We start from the raw sequence: 23,354 nt of genomic DNA, 5'->3' as shown, positions 1-23,354 counted from the left end.
ATTTCTCTCATCTTTACAGAGATATAAACACGTGTATATACTACATATATTTGATGTAAACATAATATTTCTCTCAGCTTTACAGAGATATAAACACGTGTATATACTACATATATTTGATGTAAACATAATATTTCTCTCAGCTTTACAGAGATATAAACATAGTGTTTCTCTCAGCTTTACAGAGATATAAAACATTGTAATATTTCTCTCATCTTTACAGAGATATAAACACGTGTATATACTACATATATTTGATGTAAACATAATATTTCTCTCAGCTTTACAGAGATATAAACACGTGTGTATACTGTATTTATATCATCTTCACAGAGATATAAACATAATATTTCTCTCAGCTTTGCAGAGGGAAAGCAGAACGAGTCGAGACTCCAGCGTGTCTGATGAGCAGAACAACCAGAGTCAAAAACAAAAGGTTTGCTCAAAACACACCAAGACTCAACGCAGCGCGATATACATATACATATACATATACATATACATATACACGCGATATGCCTGGTCAACTTTAAGACTCAACGCAGCGCGATATGCCTGGTCAACTTTTAACTAACACATCTAAACACACCAAGACTCGACGCAGCGCGATATCCCTGGTCAACTTTTAACTAACGCGATATGCCTGGTCAACTTTTAACTAACGCGATATGCCTGGTCAACTTTTAACTAACACATCTTAATAACATAAGATATGCCTGGTCAACTTTTAACTAACCATGACTCAACGCAGCGCGATATGCCTGGTCAACTTTTAACTAACCAAGACTCAACGCAGCGCGATATGCCTGGTCAACTTTTAACTAACCAAGACTCAACGCAGCGCGATATGCCTGGTCAACTTTTAACTAACCAAGACTCAACGCAGCGCGATATGCCTGGTCAACTTTTAACTAACACATCTAACACACTAACACCAAGACTCAACGCAGCGCGATATGCCTGGTCAACTTTTAACTAACCAAGACTCAACGCAGTGCGATATGCCTGGTCAACTTTTAACTAACGCGATATGCCTGGTCAACTTTTAACTAACGCGATATGCCTGGTCAACTTTTAACTAACACGATATGCCTGGTCAACTTTTAACTAACGCGATATGCCTGGTCAACTTTTAACTAACACGATATGCCTGGTCAACTTTTAACTAACGCGATATGCCTGGTCAACTTTTAACTAACACACCAAGACTCAACGCAGCGCGATATGCCTGGTCAACTTTTAACTAACGCGATATGCCTGGTCAACTTTTAACTAACCAAGACTCAACGCAGCGCGATATGCCTGGTCAACTTTTAACTAACCAAGACTCAACGCAGCGCGATATGCCTGGTCAACTTTTAACTAACACATCTAACACACTAACACCAAGACTCAACGCAGCGCGATATGCCTGGTCAACTTTTAACTAACCAAGACTCAACGCAGCGCGATATGCCTGGTCAACTTTTAACTAACCAAGACTCAACGCAGCGCGATATGCCTGGTCAACTTTTAACTAACCAAGACTCAACGCAGCGCGATATGCCTGGTCAACTTTTAACTAACGCGATATGCCTGGTCAACTTTTAACTAACGCGATATGCCTGGTCAACTTTTAACTAACGCGATATGCCTGGTCAACTTTTAACTAACACATCTAAACACACCAAGACTCAACGCAGCGCGATATGCCTGGTCAACTTTTAACTAACGCGATATGCCTGGTCAACTTTTAACTAACGCGATATGCCTGGTCAACTTTTAACTAACGCGATATGCCTGGTCAACTTTTAACTAACACATCTAAACACACCAAGACTCAACGCAGCGCGATATGCCTGGTCAACTTTAAGACTCAACGCAGCGCGATATGCCTGGTCAACTTTTAACTAACCAAGACTCAACGCAGCGCGATATGCCTGGTCAACTTTTTCAATTTCTTTTGTGTTTTTGGGGCTCCCATGTGTGTTTTCGATCCCCACAAATAACCAATTTTGAACAATCAGGCCTTCATGTCATATTTTGGGTGTTTAAATGGAAATTGCTCTCAGAAACGGCTCGACTGATTTTGGCCTCATCGTGATGTCATCAATGTCACCCTACTTTGTGTAATTCCTCCTTTTCTTCAGTCTTCAGTTACAAATTTGCATTTCCACTTTGTTTAAAATGTCCACCATTGTTGATTTTCCAAGCTGGCATGGAATGTAAACAAGCCTGGTTTTATCTAGCATGAGTATTATAATGACTCAAATATTAAATAATCTGCATATCAGCACCCTCTCCACCTCAGGACATTGTGGTACTGCAGCTAAAACTGCTTTCAAAGTCCAGAAGGAATTGACAAGGCTGGTTATATCAGAGTGGTGATTGGGCTCAAACCATTAGAAATAACTTTGAGGGACATAGACAATATGATTATTAAATATTAAAAGCAGTTTTAAAATGCATGTTATTTGCGCTTTAACATTGTTGATTAATATGATTATGTGACCTAATGTCGTGTGTGTGCGCGTGTGTGCGTGTGTGCGTGTGTGCGTGTGTGTGTGTGTGTGTGTGTGTGTGTGTGGTAGGTTCTAGAAGAGAGGGAGAAGCTTCGGACAGAGAGAGACATCCGCATGAAGAAGAAAGAATATCTGATGAAGGAACTGGAGAGACTGAGGAAGCAGCAAGGTGACCAGCAACCACTGCCTTGCTCAAGGGCCTCTGTTGTTCTAGACCAGGGGCCCGTACGGGGCCCACCAGGGCCCACCGGGGGTCCTTGAGGAGGTTCCACAGTTGGAATTAGATCTGTAACTGTTGAGAGCATAGAACCAAATGGCTCTAAAACAAAAACAAAAAAATCACACCCGTGTGAAGTGAGGCGCGCTAATATATTAAAGTCTAACTCATGTCGATCAGGTGATGTAAAACAAACATTAAACGCCATTAACAATAATGACGACAATATGACGTACGTTTTCCCTTGGTTGTCAACGGCGTTCACTAAACATACTTTGAACTAAAGACAAACATCAAGCCTGTATATAGGAGGGGCTTAGCGCCCCTCAAAAATACCCAGGGCTCTTGACCGGGCGCGCGTGTGTGTGTGTGTGTGTGTGTGTGTGTGTGTGTGCGCGTGTGTGTGTGTGTGTGTGTGTGCGTGCGTGGGCCACCTGAGGCATGGTTTGTTTGACCGCGACTAGCGACGCGACCATCCGTAAAAAACGCTTGTTTTGATACGAATCTGTGATTTTGATTCAGAGATAACTGTGTGTGTGTGTGTGTGTGTGTGTGTGTGTGTGACTGTGTGTGCGCGCATGTGACTGTGTGTGACTGTGTGTGTGACTGTGTGTGTCTGTGTGACTGTGTGTGTGTGCATGTGACTGTGTGTGTGTGTGTGTGTGTGTGACTGTGTGTGTGACTGTGTGGGTGTGTGTGTGTGACTGTGTGTGTGACTGTGTGTGTGCGCGCATGTGACTGTGTGTGACTGTGTGTGTCTGTGTGACTGTGTGTGTGTGCATGTGACTGTGTGTGTGACTGTGTGTGTGTGACTGTGTGTGTGACTGTGTGGGTGTGTGTGTGTGACTGTGTGTGTGTGTGTGCGCATGTGACTGTGTGTGTGTGTGTGTGTGTGTGTGCGCATGTGACTGTGTGTGTGTGCGTGCGCTAGGTGAGCTCCTCAGGAAGAAGCGTAGAGAGAAAGACGGTCATAAAGACCCTCTGCTGTCAGAGATCAGCCGTCTGCAGGTACGTGACCTTTGACCTTTACCATACACGCGCAAACGCAGTTAACCCAGTTTTCTGAAGAGTCTCATGTTTCAGGTGTTCAGTGGTTCTCAACCTTTTTCAGCCAATTACTACATATAATTCTGGGGGTCCAGAATTATATGTAGTAATTGGCTGAAAATATGTTGTTCTAGGCACCCCCCTCTAGAAACTGTTGTTCCAGGGACCCCCCCCTCTAGAATAAGTTGTTCCAGGGACCCCCCTCTAGAAACTGTTGTTCCAGGGACCCCCCTCTAGAATAAGTTGTTCCAGGGACCCCCCTCTAGAAACTGTTGTTCCAGGGACCCCCCTCTAGAATAAGTTGTTCCAGGGACCCCCCTCTAGAAACTGTTGTTCCAGGGACCCCCCTCTAGAATGTTGTTCCAGGGACCCCCCCTCTAGAATAAGTTGTTCCAGGGACCCCCCTCTAGAAACTGTTGTTCCAGGGACCCCCCCTCTAGAATAAGTTGTTCCAGGGACCCCCCTCTAGAAAGTGTTGTTCCAGGGACCCCCCTCTAGAATAAGTTGTTCCAGGGACCCCCCCTCTAGAATAAATTGTTCCAGGTACCCCCCTCTAGAATCTGTTGTTCCAGGGACCCCCCTCTAGAATCTGTTGTTCCAGGGACCCCCTCTAGAATCTGTTGTTCCAGGGACCCCCCTCTAGAATCTGTTGTTCCAGGGACCCCCCTCTAGAAACTGTTGTTCCAGGGACCCCCCTCTAGAATCTGTTGTTCCAGGGACCACCCCTAGAAACTGTTGTTCCAGGGACCCCCCCCTAGAATAAGTTGTTCTAGGGACCCCCCTCTAGAATATGTTGTTCCAGGGACCCCCCTCTAGAATATGTTGTTCCAGGGACCCCCCTCTAGAATCTGTTGTTCCAGGGACCCCCCTCTAGAATCTGTTGTTCCAGGGACCCCCCTCTAGAAACTGTTGTTCCAGGGACCCCCCTCTAGAATATGTTGTTCCAGGGACCCCCCTCTAGAATATGTTGTTTCAGGGACCCCACTCTAGAATCTGTTGTTCCAGGGACCCCCCCTCTAGAATATGTTGTTCCAGGGACCCCCCTCTAGAATCTGTTGTTCCAGGGACCCCCCCTCTAGAATATGTTGTTCCAGGGACCCCCCTCTAGAAGCAAAGATTTGAGTTACAAAACTCTGAAAGGATATGGATGCGCATAGGCGATGTCAAAGGCGATGTCATGCACATCAATCTATGTAAAGTGCTTTATATAAAAAGCGCTTTACATAAATGCACATAAATATAAATGCACAATAAACGCTTTCCATGAATGCCACTGCGTTCCCCCTCCCGTCCTCCAGGAGGAGGTAATGAGCCAGATCTCTGAGCTCCGCAAGGAGCACGAGTCGGCGGAGAGGAAGCGTTCCGAGGTGGACAAGGTGGCGTCCATCTTGGGCCTGACGCCGTCCGACCGGCCGCGCCGCCCCGCCCGGCCACCCGGGGGCGCCGGCGTCAAGAAGGAGGAGGAGGGGGAGGAGCCGGAGGACTCGTCGTCGCCGCCACCGCAGAAGAAGAGCAAACGCGAGCGAGGCGCCAGTCCTGCCGAGCAGAGATCGGCGACCGACGGAGCGGCCAAGGTAGTAAAACGCATCCACCACCATTTAGATGAGTGTAGCGCCCCCTGCGGGCACACGGCAGGAACTACACCCCCGCCACGCCTGCTCTAAAAAGCAGGTTGGTTCTACACCAGTGGTTTTAGTCTAAACCAGGTCAGTCTACGTCATACAGACCAGTCTAACTACACCAGTGGTTTATGGAGACTAGTCTAAACCAGGTCAGTCTACATCATACAGACCAGAGTAACTAAACCAGTGGTTTATGGAGACTAGTCTAAACCAGGTCAGTCTACGTCATACAGACCAGAGTAACTACACCAGTGGTTTATGGAGACTAGTCTAAACCAGGTCAGTCTACGTCATACAGACCAGAGTAACTAAACCAGTGGTTTATGGAGACTAGTCTAAACCAGGTCAGTCTACGTCATACAGACCAGAGTAACTAAACCAGTGGTTTATGGAGACTAGTCTAAACCAGGTCAGTCTACGTCATACAGACCAGAGTAACTAAACCAGTGGTTTATGGAGACTAGTCTAAACCAGATCAGTCTACGTCATACAGACCAGAGTAACTAAACCAGTGGTTTATGGAGACTAGTCTAAACCAGGTCAGTCTACGTCATACAGACCAGAGTAACTAAACCAGTGGTTTATGGAGACTAGTCTAAACCAGATCAGTCTACGTCATACAGACCAGAGTAACTACACCAGTGGTTTATGGAGACTAGTCTAAACCAGGTCAGTCTACATCATACAGACCAGAGTAACTAAACCAGTGGTTTATGGAGACTAGTCTAAACCAGGTCAGTCTACGTCATACAGACCAGTCTAACTAAACCAGTGGTTTATGGAGACTAGTCTAAACCAGATCAGTCTACGTCATACAGACCAGTCTAACTAAACCAGTGGTTTATGGAGACTAGTCTAAACCACATCAGTCTACGTCATACAGACCAGAGTAACTAAACCAGTGGTTTATGGAGACTAGTCTAAACCAGGTCAGTCTACGTCATACAGACCAGTCTAACTACACCAGTGGTTTATGGAGACTAGTCTAAACCACATCAGTCTACGTCATACAGACCAGTCTAACTACACCAGTGGTTTTTGGAGACTAGTCTAAACCAGGTCAGTCTACGTCATACAGACCAGAGTAACTAAACCAGTGGTTTATGGAGACTAGTCTAAACCAGGTCAGTCTACGTCATACAGACCAGAGTAACTAAACCAGTGGTTTATGGAGACTAGTCTAAACCAGGTCAGTCTACGTCATACAGACCAGAGTAACTAAACCAGTGGTTTATGGAGACTAGTCTAAACCAGGTCAGTCTACGTCATACAGACCAGAGTAACTAAACCAGTGGTTTATGGAGACTAGTCTAAACCAGATCAGTCTACGTCATACAGACCAGAGTAACTAAACCAGTGGTTTATGGAGACTAGTCTAAACCAGGTCAGTCTACGTCATACAGACCAGAGTAACTAAACCAGTGGTTTATGGAGACTAGTCTAAACCAGATCAGTCTACGTCATACAGACCAGAGTAACTACACCAGTGGTTTATGGAGACTAGTCTAAACCAGGTCAGTCTACATCATACAGACCAGAGTAACTAAACCAGTGGTTTATGGAGACTAGTCTAAACCAGGTCAGTCTACGTCATACAGACCAGTCTAACTAAACCAGTGGTTTATGGAGACTAGTCTAAACCAGATCAGTCTACGTCATACAGACCAGTCTAACTAAACCAGTGGTTTATGGAGACTAGTCTAAACCACATCAGTCTACGTCATACAGACCAGAGTAACTAAACCAGTGGTTTATGGAGACTAGTCTAAACCAGGTCAGTCTACGTCATACAGACCAGTCTAACTACACCAGTGGTTTATGGAGACTAGTCTAAACCAGGTCAGTCTACGTCATACAGACCAGTCTAACTACACCAGTGGTTTATGGAGACTAGTCTAAACCAGGTCAGTCTACGTCATACAGACCAGTCTAACTACACCAGTGGTTTATGGAGACTAGTCTAAACCAGGTCAGTCTACGTCATACAGACCAGTGTAACTAAACCAGTGGTTTATGGAGACTAGTCTAAACCAGGTCAGTCTACGTCATACAGACCAGTGTAACTACACCAGTGGTTTATGGAGACTAGTCTAAACCAGGTCAGTCTACGTCATACAGACCAGAGTAACTACACCAGTGGTTTATGGAGACTAGTCTAAACCAGGTCAGTCTACGTCATACAGACCAGTCTAACTACACCAGTGGTTTATGGAGACTAGTCTAAACCAGGTCAGTCTACGTCATACAGACCAGTGTAACTAAACCAGTGGTTTATGGAGACTAGTCTAAACCAGGTCAGTCTACGTCATACAGACCAGTGTAACTACACCAGTGGTTTATGGAGACTAGTCTAAACCAGGTCAGTCTACGTCATACAGACCAGAGTAACTACACCAGTGGTTTATGGAGACTAGTCTAAACCAGGTCAGTCTACGTCATACAGACCAGTCTAACTACACCAGTGGTTTATGGAGACTAGTCTAAACCAGGTCAGTCTACGTCATACAGACCAGTGTAACTAAACCAGTGGTTTATGGAGACTAGTCTAAACCAGGTCAGTCTACGTCATACAGACCAGTCTAACTAAACCAGTGGTTTATGGAGACTAGTCTAAACCAGGTCAGTCTACGTCATACAGACCAGTGTAACTACACCAGTGGTTTATGGAGACTAGTCTAAACCAGGTCAGTCTACGTCATACAGACCAGTCTAACTACACCAGTGGTTTTCAGTCGTGTAGACTAAACCCATATATGGAGCTGAGTGGACCTGGCCCCTTTTGTGCCCATATATGGAGCTGAGTGATTGCTGATGCAGCACACTCCATATTTGGATAGCGGGATCAGACACACAGACAGACATGATCTGCTAGGTCTCATATTAAGTGCTCACTGCGTTCGCAATTACATACACAACACAACGAGTACGTCCCTATCCTTCCCTCTAAGATGACCCTTTATAGGGGAACCTTTTCCAGTAGCCACAGTTTAGTCTTCCGTTTACATGTCCTCAGATTGGAGGTCAGTTTAACACTGGTTTCCAGGCTGTTCCACTGTGAGGCTCCTCTAGACATGAATGAGCCTTTTGCCCACTTTACTTTTAACCCATTCTGACCGGGAACCCGTTTTGGTGTCAGCATCATGTTATGCTTTAGCTTTTGAAAAATAGCAGATCTACAAGCTCATAGCGCGCCACCGAGTGGCGCGCTATGAGCTTGTAGGTCTGCTATTTTTGAAAAATCGAAGAACGACTGACATTTTTAGAATCTGATCTCAGGTCAGAATGGGTTCATCAGACCAGTGTGTAGTCCAGTGGAAACCTCGTATGAATCTGATCTCAGGTCAGAATGTGTTAAAAGCAGGAAGCACCACGTCTACAACGCTGGCTCTGGTGAAATGGTTGTGCCTCGTTTACCTGAAACATGTTCTTAAGACTGTTGGGACCTCGACGTATTTAAAGGACAACTTTCGTTATTATTATTTTTTTACAACCAACGTTCATGTTTTAGGTTATTAGAGAAAGTAACAGATGAGTGTTATTTGTTTTTCATTTGCTGCTTTCTTTCGTTTTAGGGATTTTAGCTGTTTTTGACAGGGGGGGGGGGGAGGCATTCGAGCATGGGGCTAAATATGTATTTCTTTACAACATTTTATAGCGATTTATTTTTTTATTATTTACTATAGTCTTACTAGACCCCAATACATTACATCTGGCCACAAAAGATCACGGGATCTACTGAATGTGACAAACTGACATATTGAGCCTATACACACACAGTATAAGCCTTCCCCCAGTAGGCTACCTTCACATTCAGTAGATCCTGTGATCTTTTGTGGCCAGATGTAATTTCCTGGGGTCTAGTAGGACTATAGTAAATAATAAAATAATAAATCGCTATAAGATGTTGTGGAAAAAATGCATATTTAGCCTCATGTTCGAATACCCTCCGCCCCCCTGTCAAAAACAACTAAAATCCCTGAAACGAAAGAAAGCAGCAAATAACAACCTAAAACATGAACAGTGGTTGAAAAAAACTAAAGTTGTCCTTTCATTTTATGGATCATGTTTAGTCTAGCCATTGTAACCTTGGGTTCTACTGGGAGCCAGTTCATCTCTCTGAACTGGTTCCTTCCTATATGGGTTCTACTGGGAGCCAGTTCATCTCTCTGAACTGGTTCCTTCCTATATGGGTTCTACTGGGAGCCAGTTCATCTCTCTGAACTGGTTCCTTCCTATATGGGTTCTACTGGGAGCCAGTTCATCTCTCTGAACTGGTTCCTTCCTATATGGGTTCTACTGGGAGCCAGTTCAGCTCTCTGAACTGGTTCCTTCCTATATGGGTTCTACTGGGAGCCAGTTCATCTCTCTGAACTGGTTCCTTCCTATATGGGTTCTACTGGGAGCCAGTTCATCTCTCTGAACTGGTTCCTTCCTATATGGGCTCTACTGGGAGCCAGTTCATCTCTCTGAACTGGTTCCTTCCTATATGGGTTCTACTGGGAGCCAGTTCATCTCTCTGAACTGGTTCCTTCCTATATGGGTTCTACTGGGAGCCAGTTCAGCTCTCTGAACTGGTTCCTTCCTATATGGGTTCTACTGGGAGCCAGTTCATCTCTCTGAACTGGTTCCTTCCTATATGGGTTCTACTGGGAGCCAGTTCATCTCTCTGAACTGGTTCCTTCCTATATGGGTTCTACTGGGAGCCAGTTCATCTCTCTGAACTGGTTCCTTCCTATATGGGCTCTACTGGGAGCCAGTTCATCTCTCTGAACTGGTTCCTTCCTATATGGGTTCTACTGGGAGCCAGTTCATCTCTCTGAACTGGTTCCTTCCTATATGGGTTCTGGGTTCCATCCATAGACTGTAAAAAAAAATATGGACAAAGCGTTACCCTTACTCTTCGTTGGTTTCTATTTTGACTGAACGGGGGGTGGCTCCCGATCATAGACTGTAACGGTAGCCACGCCCCTCAGAACATACGCAACTTTATGGTCATTTATTTAATAAATGGGACCATAATTTTCCAAAAAGAATATTATGACATGAGAAATGAGACTTTAAACTAGTGACTGGAAGCAGAAAGTATTCATGATTATTAAGGTAATACAGTCTAGGTGAAGTCGGGCCCAAATACATGCATTGTTGTTCTAATTACTGTAGTTTAGTTTTCGAGGACAGGTGAGTATGTAGCTAGATGGGTGGATATATCATACACAATATAGATTAAAAAATATATATAATAAGAATAAAAGCTGCAATCCATAACGTTCATCTGGGATCCTCGCCAGTCACACACACACACTTCTACTGTTGAGCTATCTATCGGGGACTTCTACTGTTGAGCTATCTATCGGGGACTTCTACTGTTGAGCTATCTATCGGGGACTTCTACTGTTGAGCTATCTATCGGGGACTTCTACTGTTGAGCTATCTATCGGGGACTTCTACTGTTGAGCTATCTATCGGGGACTTCTACTGTTGAGCTATCTATCGGGGACTTCTACTGTTGAGCTATCTATCGGGGACTTCTACTGTTGAGCTATCTATCGGGGACTTCTACTGTTGAGCTATCTATCGGGGACTTCTACTGTTGAGCTATCTATCGGGGACTTCTCGCTTGAGTGGAGGCTAGAGTTTGTGTTTTGGGGCCGATTCATACTCTTATTTCACCGCTGTAGTGCCGAAATTATTTCGGCTCGTCAGAAATGTTCAGTAGCACCGAAGAGACGACATTAGGACGGTACCCCAAAGGTACCCCCCCCCCCCCCCCCCCCCTCCGAACCTCAAATGACGTCACATGCACTTGTATTAGTTCTATGGTATTAACGTACGCTACGCACAGACTGCTCACAGGCAGAGTGGTGAATCGTTATGGGCTGCAGCTTTCAGAACCTAACCAAATGGACAGTGGCGGTGAGCCGAGACGTCCCTGTTGCCATGATGTGTGCGGTCGTTGCTCGGTGGGACTTCATTGATGATCACACTACATCATAGTAACAGATCTGCAAGCTCGAAACTCGAGGCGTTTTGAGCTTGTAGATCTGCTACGTTTCGCTGTTTTTAAAGGAAATATATATAATCCTGATCAGTAACAGTTTTAGACGTCTGAGTTCTCCACCACGAACTGAAGATACATGAACTACTGTATAGATTTTAGAATGTTAACTTGGTGACTAAGACCTTTTGTTTTAGTCACATGGTGCTGTTAAATGTTACAGTATTGATTAGATATGAATGAACATGTTCAACGTTTTGGTGATGAATCAATTAAACCATTCATACATTTAAGTTGACCATTAGTTCTCACCCAAATATGACGATAGAACGTTACAATTTGTATTTCTTCTGGTTCCTTTTTAGGCTTCGTAATCACATATTTCACAGGGCAGATACGTCGACGACAAATTTATTTTTAAGATTTTTAAATTGCGTAAATAGTTGATCTACAAGCTTGTAGATCTGTTTTGTTTTTTTTCGACATGGAAATGATTGACGATTTTGCACCCAAAAAAACAAGGGATTATCTCACATAATTGTGATTGTGTCATAATTGTGACAGGCCTAATGGTGTGTTCAACAGATCCAGGCATAATTGTGACAGGCCTAATGGTGTGTTCAACAGAGCCAGGCATAATTGTGACAGGCCTAATGGTGTGTTCAACAGAGCCAGGCATAATTGTGACAGGCCTAATGGTGTGTTCAACAGAGCCAGGCATAATTGTGACAGGCCTAATGGTGTGTTCAACAGAGCCAGGCATAATTGTGACAGGCCTAATGGTGTGTTCAACAGATCCAGTCATAATGTGATAACCCATGAATATGTGGAGGTGTTTGTCATCATGACCTCTGACCTGTCCTACAGCTTTTCACCCTAGTCTCACGTAACCAGTCAAATATTCTGGAATATTCTGGAACTACACCTCCTGAATGTTATATAGAGTCTGGAACTACACCTCCTGAATGTTATATAGAGTCTGGAACTACACCTCCTGAATGTTATATATAGTCTGGAACTACACCTCCTGAATGCTATATAGAGTCTGGAACTACACCTCCTGAATGCTATATAGAGTCTGGAACTACACCTCCTGAATGTTATATAGAGTCTGGAACTAGGCCTCCCGAAATCCGAGTAGGAATGCTGCTATTTCCGTTCACGAAAATATATTTTAAAATATCTTCACATTTTTTTCCTTTTCTACTAAGCAACAAGCTATATATAGTATATATGCCTAGACGGAAGCGTTTATATTTTACTCATGATCAGAGCTTCCGTTGCTCCAGACTGTACGACGGAAGCATTTATATTTCACTCATGACCAGAGCTTCCGTTGCTCCAGACTGTACGACGGAAGCATTTATATTTCACTCATGACCAGAGCTTCCGTTGCTCCAGACCGTACGACGGAAGCATTTATATTTCACTCATGATCAGAGCTTCCGTTGCTCCAGACTGTACGACGGAAGCATTTATATTTCACTCATGATCAGAGCTTCCGTTGCTCCAGACCGTACGACGGAAGCATTTGGAAATTGCGAGAGACAACAGTCTGGCAACGCGAGACTACAAGCATCATAACCAACTAGAACTAATAACCATATCATTATATATTTATATCCTTCTCATGCTCACCGGGAACAGCCCTGATGGATCACGTTTATTTAAGTGTGACCGAAACGGCATTTATCAACATCACAACTATTGTCATTATTCTTATGAACGGGATGTTCTGAGGGACGGGAACAGAGGGCCGAGTCTCATAAACTTGTTGTTCACAGATAATCCCCGTCTTACCCCATTTATTTTTATTTTTATATATATATATAGGCTAGTGCAAGAAAGTCAAAATCAGCATGACGTGATTTAAAATGAAACGACCAATTGGGATATCATGAACCTTTTGATGCATTTGCAACAGAGACTGATTTGAAATGGTCGAAAGTTAATTATAATGTCAACGCGATTGCGAGGCCGTCGACATGGGGTTGTGTTGTGAACGGGTCCTCGGCGCTGGACCCAGTCAATTTAAATCTGTCGTCATTCATGAGACAGAAGCGAGCAACCTAATTCATAATTTAAAGAATAAGACAGTTTGGGATTTCCGTAAATATCGGTTTGAGTAACTTCATCCTGTCTTGTGGGACGCGGATCGGAAACTGACTCAGACGAAGGTAAGAGATTTTTTATTTCCAGGGGCTGAGAGTTTAAACAAATCAATTTCTTCAGATGTTTTCTGCACTCGTGCGTGAGTGCGTGAGTGTGTGTGTGTGTGTGCGTGCGTCTTTCTGTGTGTGTGTGTTCCTGTCCAAACTAACTCCCGATTAAAAACAATGTGTTTCTTAGCAGAGCGGCGCCGGCCAGTCGACTTTGGACAAAGGAGAGCCGTTTGTCGGCGCCAAGGCCCCGCCCACCACGGACCTGTTTGAATATTACGACGCGGGGAACCACTGGTGCCACAGCTGCAACGTCACCTCGGGATCCATGTTCGACTTTTTCACTCACTTACACTGCAAATCTCACCGGAAGGTTTGTGACCAGCACGGGGGCAACGAACAACCCTGAGATATTATTATTATTATTATTATAAATGAATTCATAATTAATTGCATTAAGTACTCAAAAAGCCCCTTTGTGACGGTTCGTTCGTTCGTTCGTTCGTACATTGTGTGTCACTTGTGTTTAACATTTTGTAAAGGCCTGGGAGCGCGTTCTGAAATGCAGTGTTATGTGGTTGTGTTGCGTTACCATTACCAAGGCTTGTGAAGAATGTGAAATATAATATTATGTCTCCACGGGTCGTATCAAAGGACCACCTTCCATATATTCTGCTCTTTGTTAGTGATAGATGCTAGTGATATAACTCTTATATTATTTGGTAATATAGCGACTTGTCTTATTAGCAAATATCACTAACATCAACTTTGTCTTTTGTGTTTTTGCCACTTTGCGATGTTAATTAATAATGGACATCGTAGTGGAATGTAACTCATGGTGTTCAGTATTTCTAAATATTCAGGATAAACTTTACAGTATCGAGAATATCATACAGCATTGAGAACATAATATAAGATACAATATAACAACACAATGCTGTAAACTTGTACCTGGTAATGTAAAACGATAAATGAAAAAAATTGACAGCTTTTGAAGCCATTTTCATGATCGAACACTTTGTTTTTTAAAGTGTTTTTTGCGTACCGTACCTAACCTATGATTCCCCCCCCCCCCCCCCCCACACACACACACACACACACACAGACCCTGGACCCTTACAACAGACCCTGGGCCTCCAACCCCAACAAGACCAGCAGCAATAAGACCTTCTCTGGCCAGGAGAAGATGACCAAGCCGGCCAAAGGTACTTAAGACTTCCTCCTCCGTTAAAAAAAACAAAACAATCACCCACCAGGAAGGATTTCAACCAAATCCTTTTTGTTAAAAAAAAAAAAAAAAAAAAAAAAGTGTTTTATTTTTATTTTTATTAATTACATTTCTTCTTCATGAAAATGATTGAGCTGTTAAATGTTGTAGTAAATCCCCTTCCTTCAGGTTCCCATCAGGTGGTTCTGTCTGGCGTTCTGGTTCTGTGTCTTCTTTTAAAAGAGAACCTCTTGACTCTGAACGAAGCTCCGAAACGCCCCCCGATGTGTGCACGACGGACTCGCGTTGGGAGCTCCGCTGTCCCTTCACACACACCCCCCCCCCCCCCCCCCCCCCCCCCCAAAGAAAACAAAAACAAAAAAAAGAAAGATGTTCTCATCGAGTCCCACGTGGATATCATGATGCATTGTGCTTGTATTCATATTTCCGTTTTTTAAAAGGAAGGAACACAAACAACATATCTCTGTATTGTCATGAGATGGAACGTTGACTGACCCTCACTAACCCGGCTGTCGTCATCTCATGGCAGGTGTGTTGCTGCGCCGTGTCCCGCGGCTGGCTGGCTGGCTGGCTGGCTGGTGGTAGCCAGGTAAACATGAATGAGTGCAGCTGAGCCTTGTTGGGACGCTCGTTCAGGGTAACTCTTGCGTCTCTCTCTCTCCCCCTCTCCCGCTCAGGCTCGGAGTTCCTGCTGCCCGTGCGAGGCTTCTTCTGCACGCTCTGCCACGCCTTCTTCGGAGACGCCATCTGTGCCGAGGAGCACGTGACCACGCACGACCACAACGAGAACTACAAGGTGGGTGGGACTGTCCGTCCGGCGGTCCGGCGGTCGGTCGGTCGAATCGAGGGTTTAGTTTGCATCTGAGGAGTCTGATGACCACACAGGTAACGCAGTCCTACTAGGGAGAGGACGTGTTAGGAGGAGTCTGATGACCACACAGGTAACGCAGTCCTACTAGGGAGAGGACGTGTTAGGAGGAGTCTGATGACCACACGGGTAACGCAGTCCTACTAGGGAGAGGACGTGTTAGGAGGAGCACTTTTTAAATGCTTTTTCTACAAGATACGAATGAAGCACTCACACTGTACTGTAACTATTGTCTTTGATTGATGAGTACAAAAGTGAGGCAAAAATAATCCAAGTGTGTGTGTGTGTGTGTGTGTGTGTGCGTCCGTCCGTGCGTGTGTGTCTGTTTGTGTGTGCGCGAGTGGCTCTGCGTGTGTGTGTGTGTGTGTCTGTGTGTGTGTGTGTGTGTGTGCGCGTCCTCCCACAGAAACAGATGTACGAGAACCCGCTGTACGAGCAGCGGCGGAACCTGGACCGCCAGGCCGGCCTCACGCTGGAGACCAAGAAACGCAAGCACGACGAGGAGACGCACGGCAAGGACGACAAGACGTCCTCCAAGCACAAGAAGGACAGGAAGGACAGGAAGAAGGACAAGGACGAGGACGGCAAGAAGGACAAGGAGGAGGACAACAAGCCCAAGGCGGGGGCCGCGGCGGGGGCGGCGGGGAAGGGCAAGAAAGACGACGCCAAACAACCCGCCAAGAAGGAGGAGGAAAAGAAGCCCGCCGCCGACAAGAAGGACCTCTCGGACGACCCGGAGAAGTTCAAGCCGGCGGCGGGCCGGCGTGGGGACGGCGTGGCGGCGGGGGAGAAGAAGCACATCTGGGTGCCGGGCGAGGAGGAGGAGGAGGAGGAACGCTCGGCCTTCCTCCTCCGCTACGGCGGCGCCAAGAGGGACGAGGAGGAGCGCCACGACGAGTACAAGTCTCGCTCGTCGTCGCGCTACTACTCCCGCAGCGCCGACGACGGCTCCCGCTACGGCCGCCACATCTTCGGACCGTCGTCGCGCTCGTCCTCCAAGTACGACCGCGACGACGAGCACGACAGCCGGGACCGGGACGACGCCCCGCGGAGGAGCAGCAAGAGCGACAAGGACTCCTCCTCCTCGTCCTCGTCCAAGGCGCCGAAGAGGCCCGAGCCCCCCCCCCCCTCCTCCTCCTCCTCCTCCTCCAAGGAGAAAGAGGAGCCCAAAAAGGAGGCCGCCGCCGCCCCTCTTCCTCCTCCGAAGCCGTACGAACCTCCCAAGGTCCTGTGCGGCCCCAGCCCGGCCATGAGGGCCAAGCTACGCAAGCAGAGCGCCGAGACGGCTAAGACGGCGGCGGCCGCGCCGCCCGCCACCCCCGTGGCGCCCGCCACCGCCCCTTCGGCGCCCACGCCCCCAGCAGCAGCAGCCGCCGCGGCCGCCACCGCTCCGTTCGGGAAGTTCGTGTGGAAGAAGAAGGAGAACGTCCTGGCCAAGGAGGCGGAGCAGATCGCCGCGCAGTTCCTGAAGGAGGACGAGGCGGCGGTCCGGGAGCGCGAGACGGTGCTGGCCGAGGACTCATTCGCCAAGTCGGTGGCGGTGGCGCAGGAGATCGCCCACAAGCTGGCGGCCACGCGCCCCGGGAGCGGCGGGGGCGTGGTGGGGGGGGTGGGGCCCGTGGCGCCCTGGAGCGGCCGCATCCGGCCCAACCTGCCCGGCCCGCGCCACCCCAACATGATGAGGAGGGGCGGGGGGGGCGGGGCGGCGGGGGGGGCCACGTCCGTGTTCACCAAGCCCGCTCCGCTGCCGTCCTTCCTCAGCTACGTGTCGCCCCGCCCGCCGCACGCCGGGCCGTTCGCCGCCACGCCCGACGGCGGCGACGGCAGCCACGCGTACACGCACGCCGCGCCCATCGGGCCGCAGCTTCCTCCCCATTTCCCTCCTCCTCCCCCCCCCAACCTTCCTCCTCCGAGCCTTCCCGTTCCTCCGCCAATCCCGCCGCCCAGCACGGCGGTGGCGGCGGCTCCGCCCCCTCCGCTTCCCGCCGCTACGGAGACCAACACCGCGTCGTCGTGTGTGTCGACGGTGACGGCGTCCGGAAGTGTGCCGACAGCAGCGTCGGCCGCCGCGGAAAGTACCTCGACCGCGGCCAGAGGGCCCGGCGGGCCCAAGGCCACGCCGCCCGCCGCCGCCGCGGGGAACGCTGTGACCGTCGGACCGATGGCCAGACCCACGGAGGCCGCGTCGGCCGCCACGGAGGACCTGAAGGCCAGAGCCATGAGCTACGCCACGGCTAACATGGTGATGGCCGCCGCCGCTGCCGCGGCCGCCGCCGTTCCTCCTCCTCCTCCTCCTCCTCCTCCTCCCGCCAGGGAAACCCTGGCCGCCGTTCCGGAGTCCATGCTAGCCCCTCCCCCTCCTCCTGCCGCCAACGCCATGACGATGACGTCCATGATGGAGCCCGACGTGTTCGTGCCGGGCGTCCCGCGCAGCGAGCAGACGCGCGCCGTGTACGTCAAGCCGCCGCCGTTCATGAACAGCGGCGACGGCGCACAGAAGTCGGAGAAGCTGAAGTCCAACCTGGCGGCGGCCGCGGCCAAGGACCTGTTCGACCTGTTCTACAGCAGCATCGGGCCCGCGGCGCTCTGCATGCCCCCCCCCGCCGCCCCCGCCAAGAGGCTTCAGTCCAAACCCCCCCCGGCCCCACAGCCCCGACCTGCAGCTCCACAGACCCAACCTGCAGCTCCACAGACCCAACCTCCTGCAGCTCCACAGACCCAACCTGCTGCTGCAGCTCCACAGACCCAACCTGCAGCTCCACAGACCCAACCTGCTGCAGCTCCACAGACCCAACCTCCTGCAGCTCCACAGACCCAACCTGCTGCAGCTCCACAGACCCAACCCTCCGTTGTGCCGCAGACGTCCCCGAAGGAACCCGAAGGCAGCCCTGCCGCCGCTGAGGTTTCGTTGTCCCAAGCCGCTGCGTCGCAAAAAGCCATACCCGAGACCCAGCCACCTCCCCTGAGCCAGACCCAGCCCCTTCCTGAGGTCCAGACCCAGCCCCTTCCTGAGGTCGAGACCCAGCCACCTCCCCTGAGCCAGACCCAGCCCCTTCTTGAGGTCCAGACCCAGCCACCTCCCCTGAGCCAGACCCAGCCCCTTCCTGAGGTCCAGACCCAGCCACCTCCCCTGAGCCAGACCCAGCCCCTTCCTGAGGTCCAGACCCAGCCCCCTCCCCTGAGCCAGACCCAGCCACCTCCCCTGAGCCAGACCCAGCCACCTCCCCTGAGCCAGACCCAGCCCCTTCCTGAGGTCCAAACGCCACCCCAGACCCAGCAACCCCTTCCCGAGATCCAGACCCAGCCCCTTCCTGAGGTTAAGACCCAGCCCCTTCCCGAGGTTAAGACCCAGCCCCTTCCCGAGGTAGAAGCTCCACCCCGAGCCCAGGCGCCACCACCACCTCAGAGAGAAACGCTTCCCGACGCCCAACTGCCTCCCCAGACCCAGCCCGGTCCCAACGACACCCAGGACCCGTTACCCCAGACACGGCTGCTCCTCGAGGCCCAGGCAGAACCCCAGCAGACCCAGGCCCAACCCCAGCAGACCCAGGCCCAACCCCAGCAGACGCAGGCCCAACCCCAGCAGACGCAGGCCGAACCCCAGCAGACGCAGGCCCAACCCCAGCAGACGCAGGCCCAACCCCAGCAGACGCAGGCAGAACCTCAACCTGCCCTGGAAGCCCATCCATGCCCAGAGTCCGTTCTGCAACCCACGCTGGACCTCCTTCAGCACATGGCTGAACCCGAACCCGATGCCGAGCCCGAACCCAAGCCCGCCCCTAAAGGCAAGTCCAAAACCTCCCCGCAGGCCAAGAAGACCCCTTCGGCGCGGGGCCGCGGCCGGGGCCGCCAGACGCGCTCCGGCACCCGGTCCCAGACCGGTCCCACCCGGTCCCAGACCCGGTACCAGACGCGCCGGCAGCAGAAGCAGCATTCCGACGATGACAACGCGGCCGAGCCCGACTCGCTCCTGGAGTGTTCCTCCTCCTCCTCGGAGCCCAGCGGCGGCCAGGACGCCTCCGCCTCTCAGGCCTCAGAGGAGGCCGCCGCCGCCGCCACGCCCCCCCAAGACGACCAGCCGCCCAGTGTGGAGAACCCCGAGGAGCCCACCACCCCCACCCCCGAGACCCTGGGCCTCCCGTCCGACATGATGACAATGGGCTTCGACTACGACTTCGATTTCGAGTAGAAACTCCCGAATTTCAGCGGGTGGTTAAGGATGGTCCGTATAGGTGGACGAACGGACGCCAGACCGTCGGTCCGTCCAGCCGACCCCGCTCCAGATGCTGGAGCTGAAAGACTTTGACTCTGAAACCGTCAACCTTTTTCTGTTTCTTTTGCGTTGATAAAAAAAAAGTAAATGCTGTCTTTTTTTAGAAGAAGCTTTGGAGAGGTAAAGGACTTGTCCCCTGGTTCTTTTAGAAGAAGCTTTGGAGAGGTAAAGGACTTGTCCCCTGGTTCTTTTAGAAGAAGCTTTGGAGAGGTAAAGGACTTGTCCCCTGGTTCTTTTAGAAGAAGCTTTGGAGAGGTAAAGGACTTGTCCTCTGGTTCTTTTAGAAGAAGCTTTGGAGAGGTAAAGGACTTGTCCCCTGGTTCTTTTAGAAGAAGCTTTGGAGAGGTAAAGGACTTGTCCTCTGGTTTTTTTAGAAGAAGCTTTGGAGAGGTAAAGGACTTGTCCCCTGGTTCTTTTAGAAGAAGCTTTGGAGAGGTAAAGGACTTGTCCTCTGGTTCTTTTAGAAGAAGCTTTGGAGAGGTAAAGGACTTGTCCTCTGGTTCTTCTCTCTCTGTCAACGTAACATACTGTCGTCTCTGACGAGCCTCGGACTCATCTGTTTATTTCTTCCTTGTTTTGTTTTTGTTTAATTTCCTCGTTTTTCGTGGAGACGAGGCGTTACTGATTTCACAGGAGTCTCATGCTCAGCACGGACCGACCCGGGAGAACGTTGGTTTGTATGACCACCTCATCATTCGATGTTGAATTGAATTGAAATGTAATTGTGAATTCCCCCTTTTTTATAGCACAGACAAATCACATATTCCACCAACAACTAAACACATTAACTCATATTTTTTTGTGTGTTATTTCCTAGCCCGCTGGTCTGTGTACTTGTGTAGCTGAACGAATCGAAAAGACAAAAAGGAAAAAAAAAAAGCTTGTCATGATAATGTTGCTTAATTTGTGTTCAAATAAAAAAACGAATAAACGGTGACAGTTGTACAGACACGTTTTGTAGTTTCATTCAAATGAAAGTCCTTTATTTTACTGTAAAGGCTCATACATAGTCTGGATTTTCGGTGGTGAGGTGACCACAGAACTACAAGATGACGTCACTGAGCCGCGGTGAAGAGAAAACCACCACCGCCACCACCGCTCCAGCCCTTCTCTCTGTTTTTACTCACCACCTCTCAACGTTATTTCAGCTCCGGTGGTCAGCTCACCACCGGAAATCCAGACTGTGAACAGGCCTTAAGTTCAGATGGCATTAAGCTATAGAGCGTCGCAGTCCCGCCCCCTTTCATGACGAACGCCAGGCCCAGGAATGCTTTTTCCTCATAGACATTTTAAAAAAGTATTTATTTAAAGACCTTTAACCCATTCTGACCGGGAACCCGTTTTGGTGTTAGCATCATGTTATGCTTTAGCTATTGAAAAATAGCAGATCTACAAGCTCATAGCGCGCCACCGAGTGGCGCGCTACGAGCTTGTAGGTCTGCTATTTTTTGAAAAATCGAAGAACGACTGACATTTTTAGAATCTGATCTCAGGTCAGAATGGGTTAATCAGACCCAGTGTGTGTCCAGTGGAAACCTCGTATGAATCTGATCTCAGGTCAGAATGGGTTAAGCGTCGTAAGAAGCCAACTCGAGTTGTGACAAACACAATATTTTGGACAAAAACAAATAATGTTGTAAAAAAAAAAAGTGTTGTAACCTGCCGTTTTCTTTTCTCCTCAGACCCAAAACTGAAGAATATTTTGTCTCCCGTAGGATACGGTTTTGTCTACAATTCCATGCTTTTGGCAAACGACCAAAATAACAATAGTTCTACATTGTTGTTCCAATGACTGTAGACTTCTTGTAAATTAACTAATGCAGCTAATTAAACTCTTGAGAGCGTAAAATAAAACCAATTTGGATTTGGTTTGGTTTCATTTTACGCTCTCAAGAGTTAAAGATCTGTTCCTTTAGCTGGGGAACCCCCTCAAGGACCACTGGTGGTCCCTGGACCACCTGGAACCCCCTCAAGGACCACTGGTGGTCCCTGGACCACCTGGAACCCCCTCAGGAACCACTGGTTAAAAACCATTGCTGTAGAGAGTCGAGTGTGGTGCTGCTGTGACAGTTATTTAGGTGCTAGTGCGAGAGGTTTTAATCCACCTCGTCTGAGTAAAATTGAAACGTCAGTCGCCCCTTGAAGCACCTTAACCCATTCTGACCGGGCACCCATTTTGGTGTTGGCATCATGTTATGCTTTAGCTATTGAAAAATAGCAGATCTACAAGCTCATATCGCGCCACCGAGTGGCGCGCTACGAGCTTGTAGGTCTGCTATTTTTGAAAAATCGAAGAACGACTGACATTTTTTTAATCTGATCTCAGGTCAGAATGGGTTAATCAGACCAGTGTGTTGTCCAGTGGAAACCTGGTATGAATCTGATCTCAGGTCAGAATGGGTTAAGAAACGATCCAGGCTCTGCTGCAGAGTCAATTCTCTTTGTTTGGAAGATTAAATAAATGTAGAGGCTGTCTGCAACAAAGACACCACAATCCAAATTTATTTTAAGCCAAAAACAAATATATTTTCCGAAGAGAAAAAAGGAAATCTTATAGATTCTCTCAGAAATGTCCGGATGCAATTTCATACATTTCAACTAACGAGTAGTGAAAACGGTATAGCTCTACAAGCTCACAACACTGTTGCGGTGCGACATGGTGTGAGCTTGTAGATGTGTCTATTCTCGGTCCTAGTTTGGATCCCAGAGACATGTTCCGGTTTCTTTTGGGAACCACTCGCTGCTCTAGTTAACCCTTTAAGTTTAAGGCCTGAGACCAGATTCTACAAATTAATGATCACGACAGTTTTCTGAGAAACCTGTGTTTCTATATCGGTGCTTTTCAAACCATTTCATGTTGAGGACCCCCAAAACGATTGAATTTGTATTCGGCCGCCGACCCCCATCTGAAAAAGTGTTGTACCAGGGACCCCCCCCCCCCCCCCCCCAGAAACAAAGATTTTAGTTTTGTGAAAGAATATTCAAAGCCTTGCACACGATTTTTCAAAAAATTGCAGATCTATAGTAGCTTGCATAATTATGTGCTATTTTTCAACATATAAAGTATAATGGTTGATGTATGTAGTTAATCCAACGCTAAAGTGTCACAGAACCGTCCTAGGTCTTAAGGTCCAGTTCAGATGGGTAGCAGGACCTATAGAGCGTCGCAGTCCCTCCCCATTTCAGAGCAACGAGTGGCCCAGGAAATGAATCTCAATGCATTTTGTCCCATAGGCATTTCATGCTTTATTTATTTAAAGACCTTTTAAGCGTCGTACGAAGCCAACTCTTGTCGTGACAAATCATGACAACACACACAATATTTCGGGCCAAACAAAGAATTAGAAAGTAGAAAAAAACGGCAGGTTTCAACACTTTCTTTGTTGTTTTTCTTCTTTGTAATTATTTGTTTGGTCCAAAATATTGTGTGTGTCGACATGATTT

At 48.3% G+C, this 23,354-nt stretch overlaps 1 protein-coding gene across 3 annotated transcripts in view; it reads left to right on the top strand.

Annotated features, from left to right (window-relative positions):
• Positions 1-20,859, top strand: part of znf318 (zinc finger protein 318) — a 48,462-nt gene extending 27,603 nt beyond the window's left edge. The window contains exons 11-19 of one of the 3 annotated variants that reach the window (XM_080782745.1): positions 360-436; positions 2,571-2,670; positions 3,650-3,726; positions 5,064-5,339; positions 13,732-13,914; positions 14,647-14,746; positions 15,447-15,565; positions 16,044-18,626; positions 18,699-20,859. In XM_080782745.1, coding sequence (XP_080638871.1) covers positions 360-436; positions 2,571-2,670; positions 3,650-3,726; positions 5,064-5,339; positions 13,732-13,914; positions 14,647-14,746; positions 15,447-15,565; positions 16,044-18,626; positions 18,699-19,826 — 4,643 coding nt within the window. In that variant the 3' untranslated portion in view covers positions 19,827-20,859. Of the gene's footprint in view, positions 1-359; positions 437-2,570; positions 2,671-3,649; positions 3,727-5,063; positions 5,340-13,731; positions 13,915-14,646; positions 14,747-15,446; positions 15,566-16,043 lie in introns of all 3 variants that reach the window. The other 2 variants (XM_080782744.1, XM_080782743.1) reach the window with 2 other exon arrangements.
• The last annotated feature ends 2,495 nt before the right edge of the window (positions 20,860-23,354 follow it).

This window comes from Protomyctophum bolini (genome assembly GCF_963924005.1).
Source record: "Protomyctophum bolini genome assembly, chromosome: 14".
NCBI lineage: Eukaryota > Metazoa > Chordata > Actinopteri > Myctophiformes > Myctophidae > Protomyctophum > Protomyctophum bolini.
This window is presented reverse-complemented; position numbering and strand designations above follow the sequence as displayed.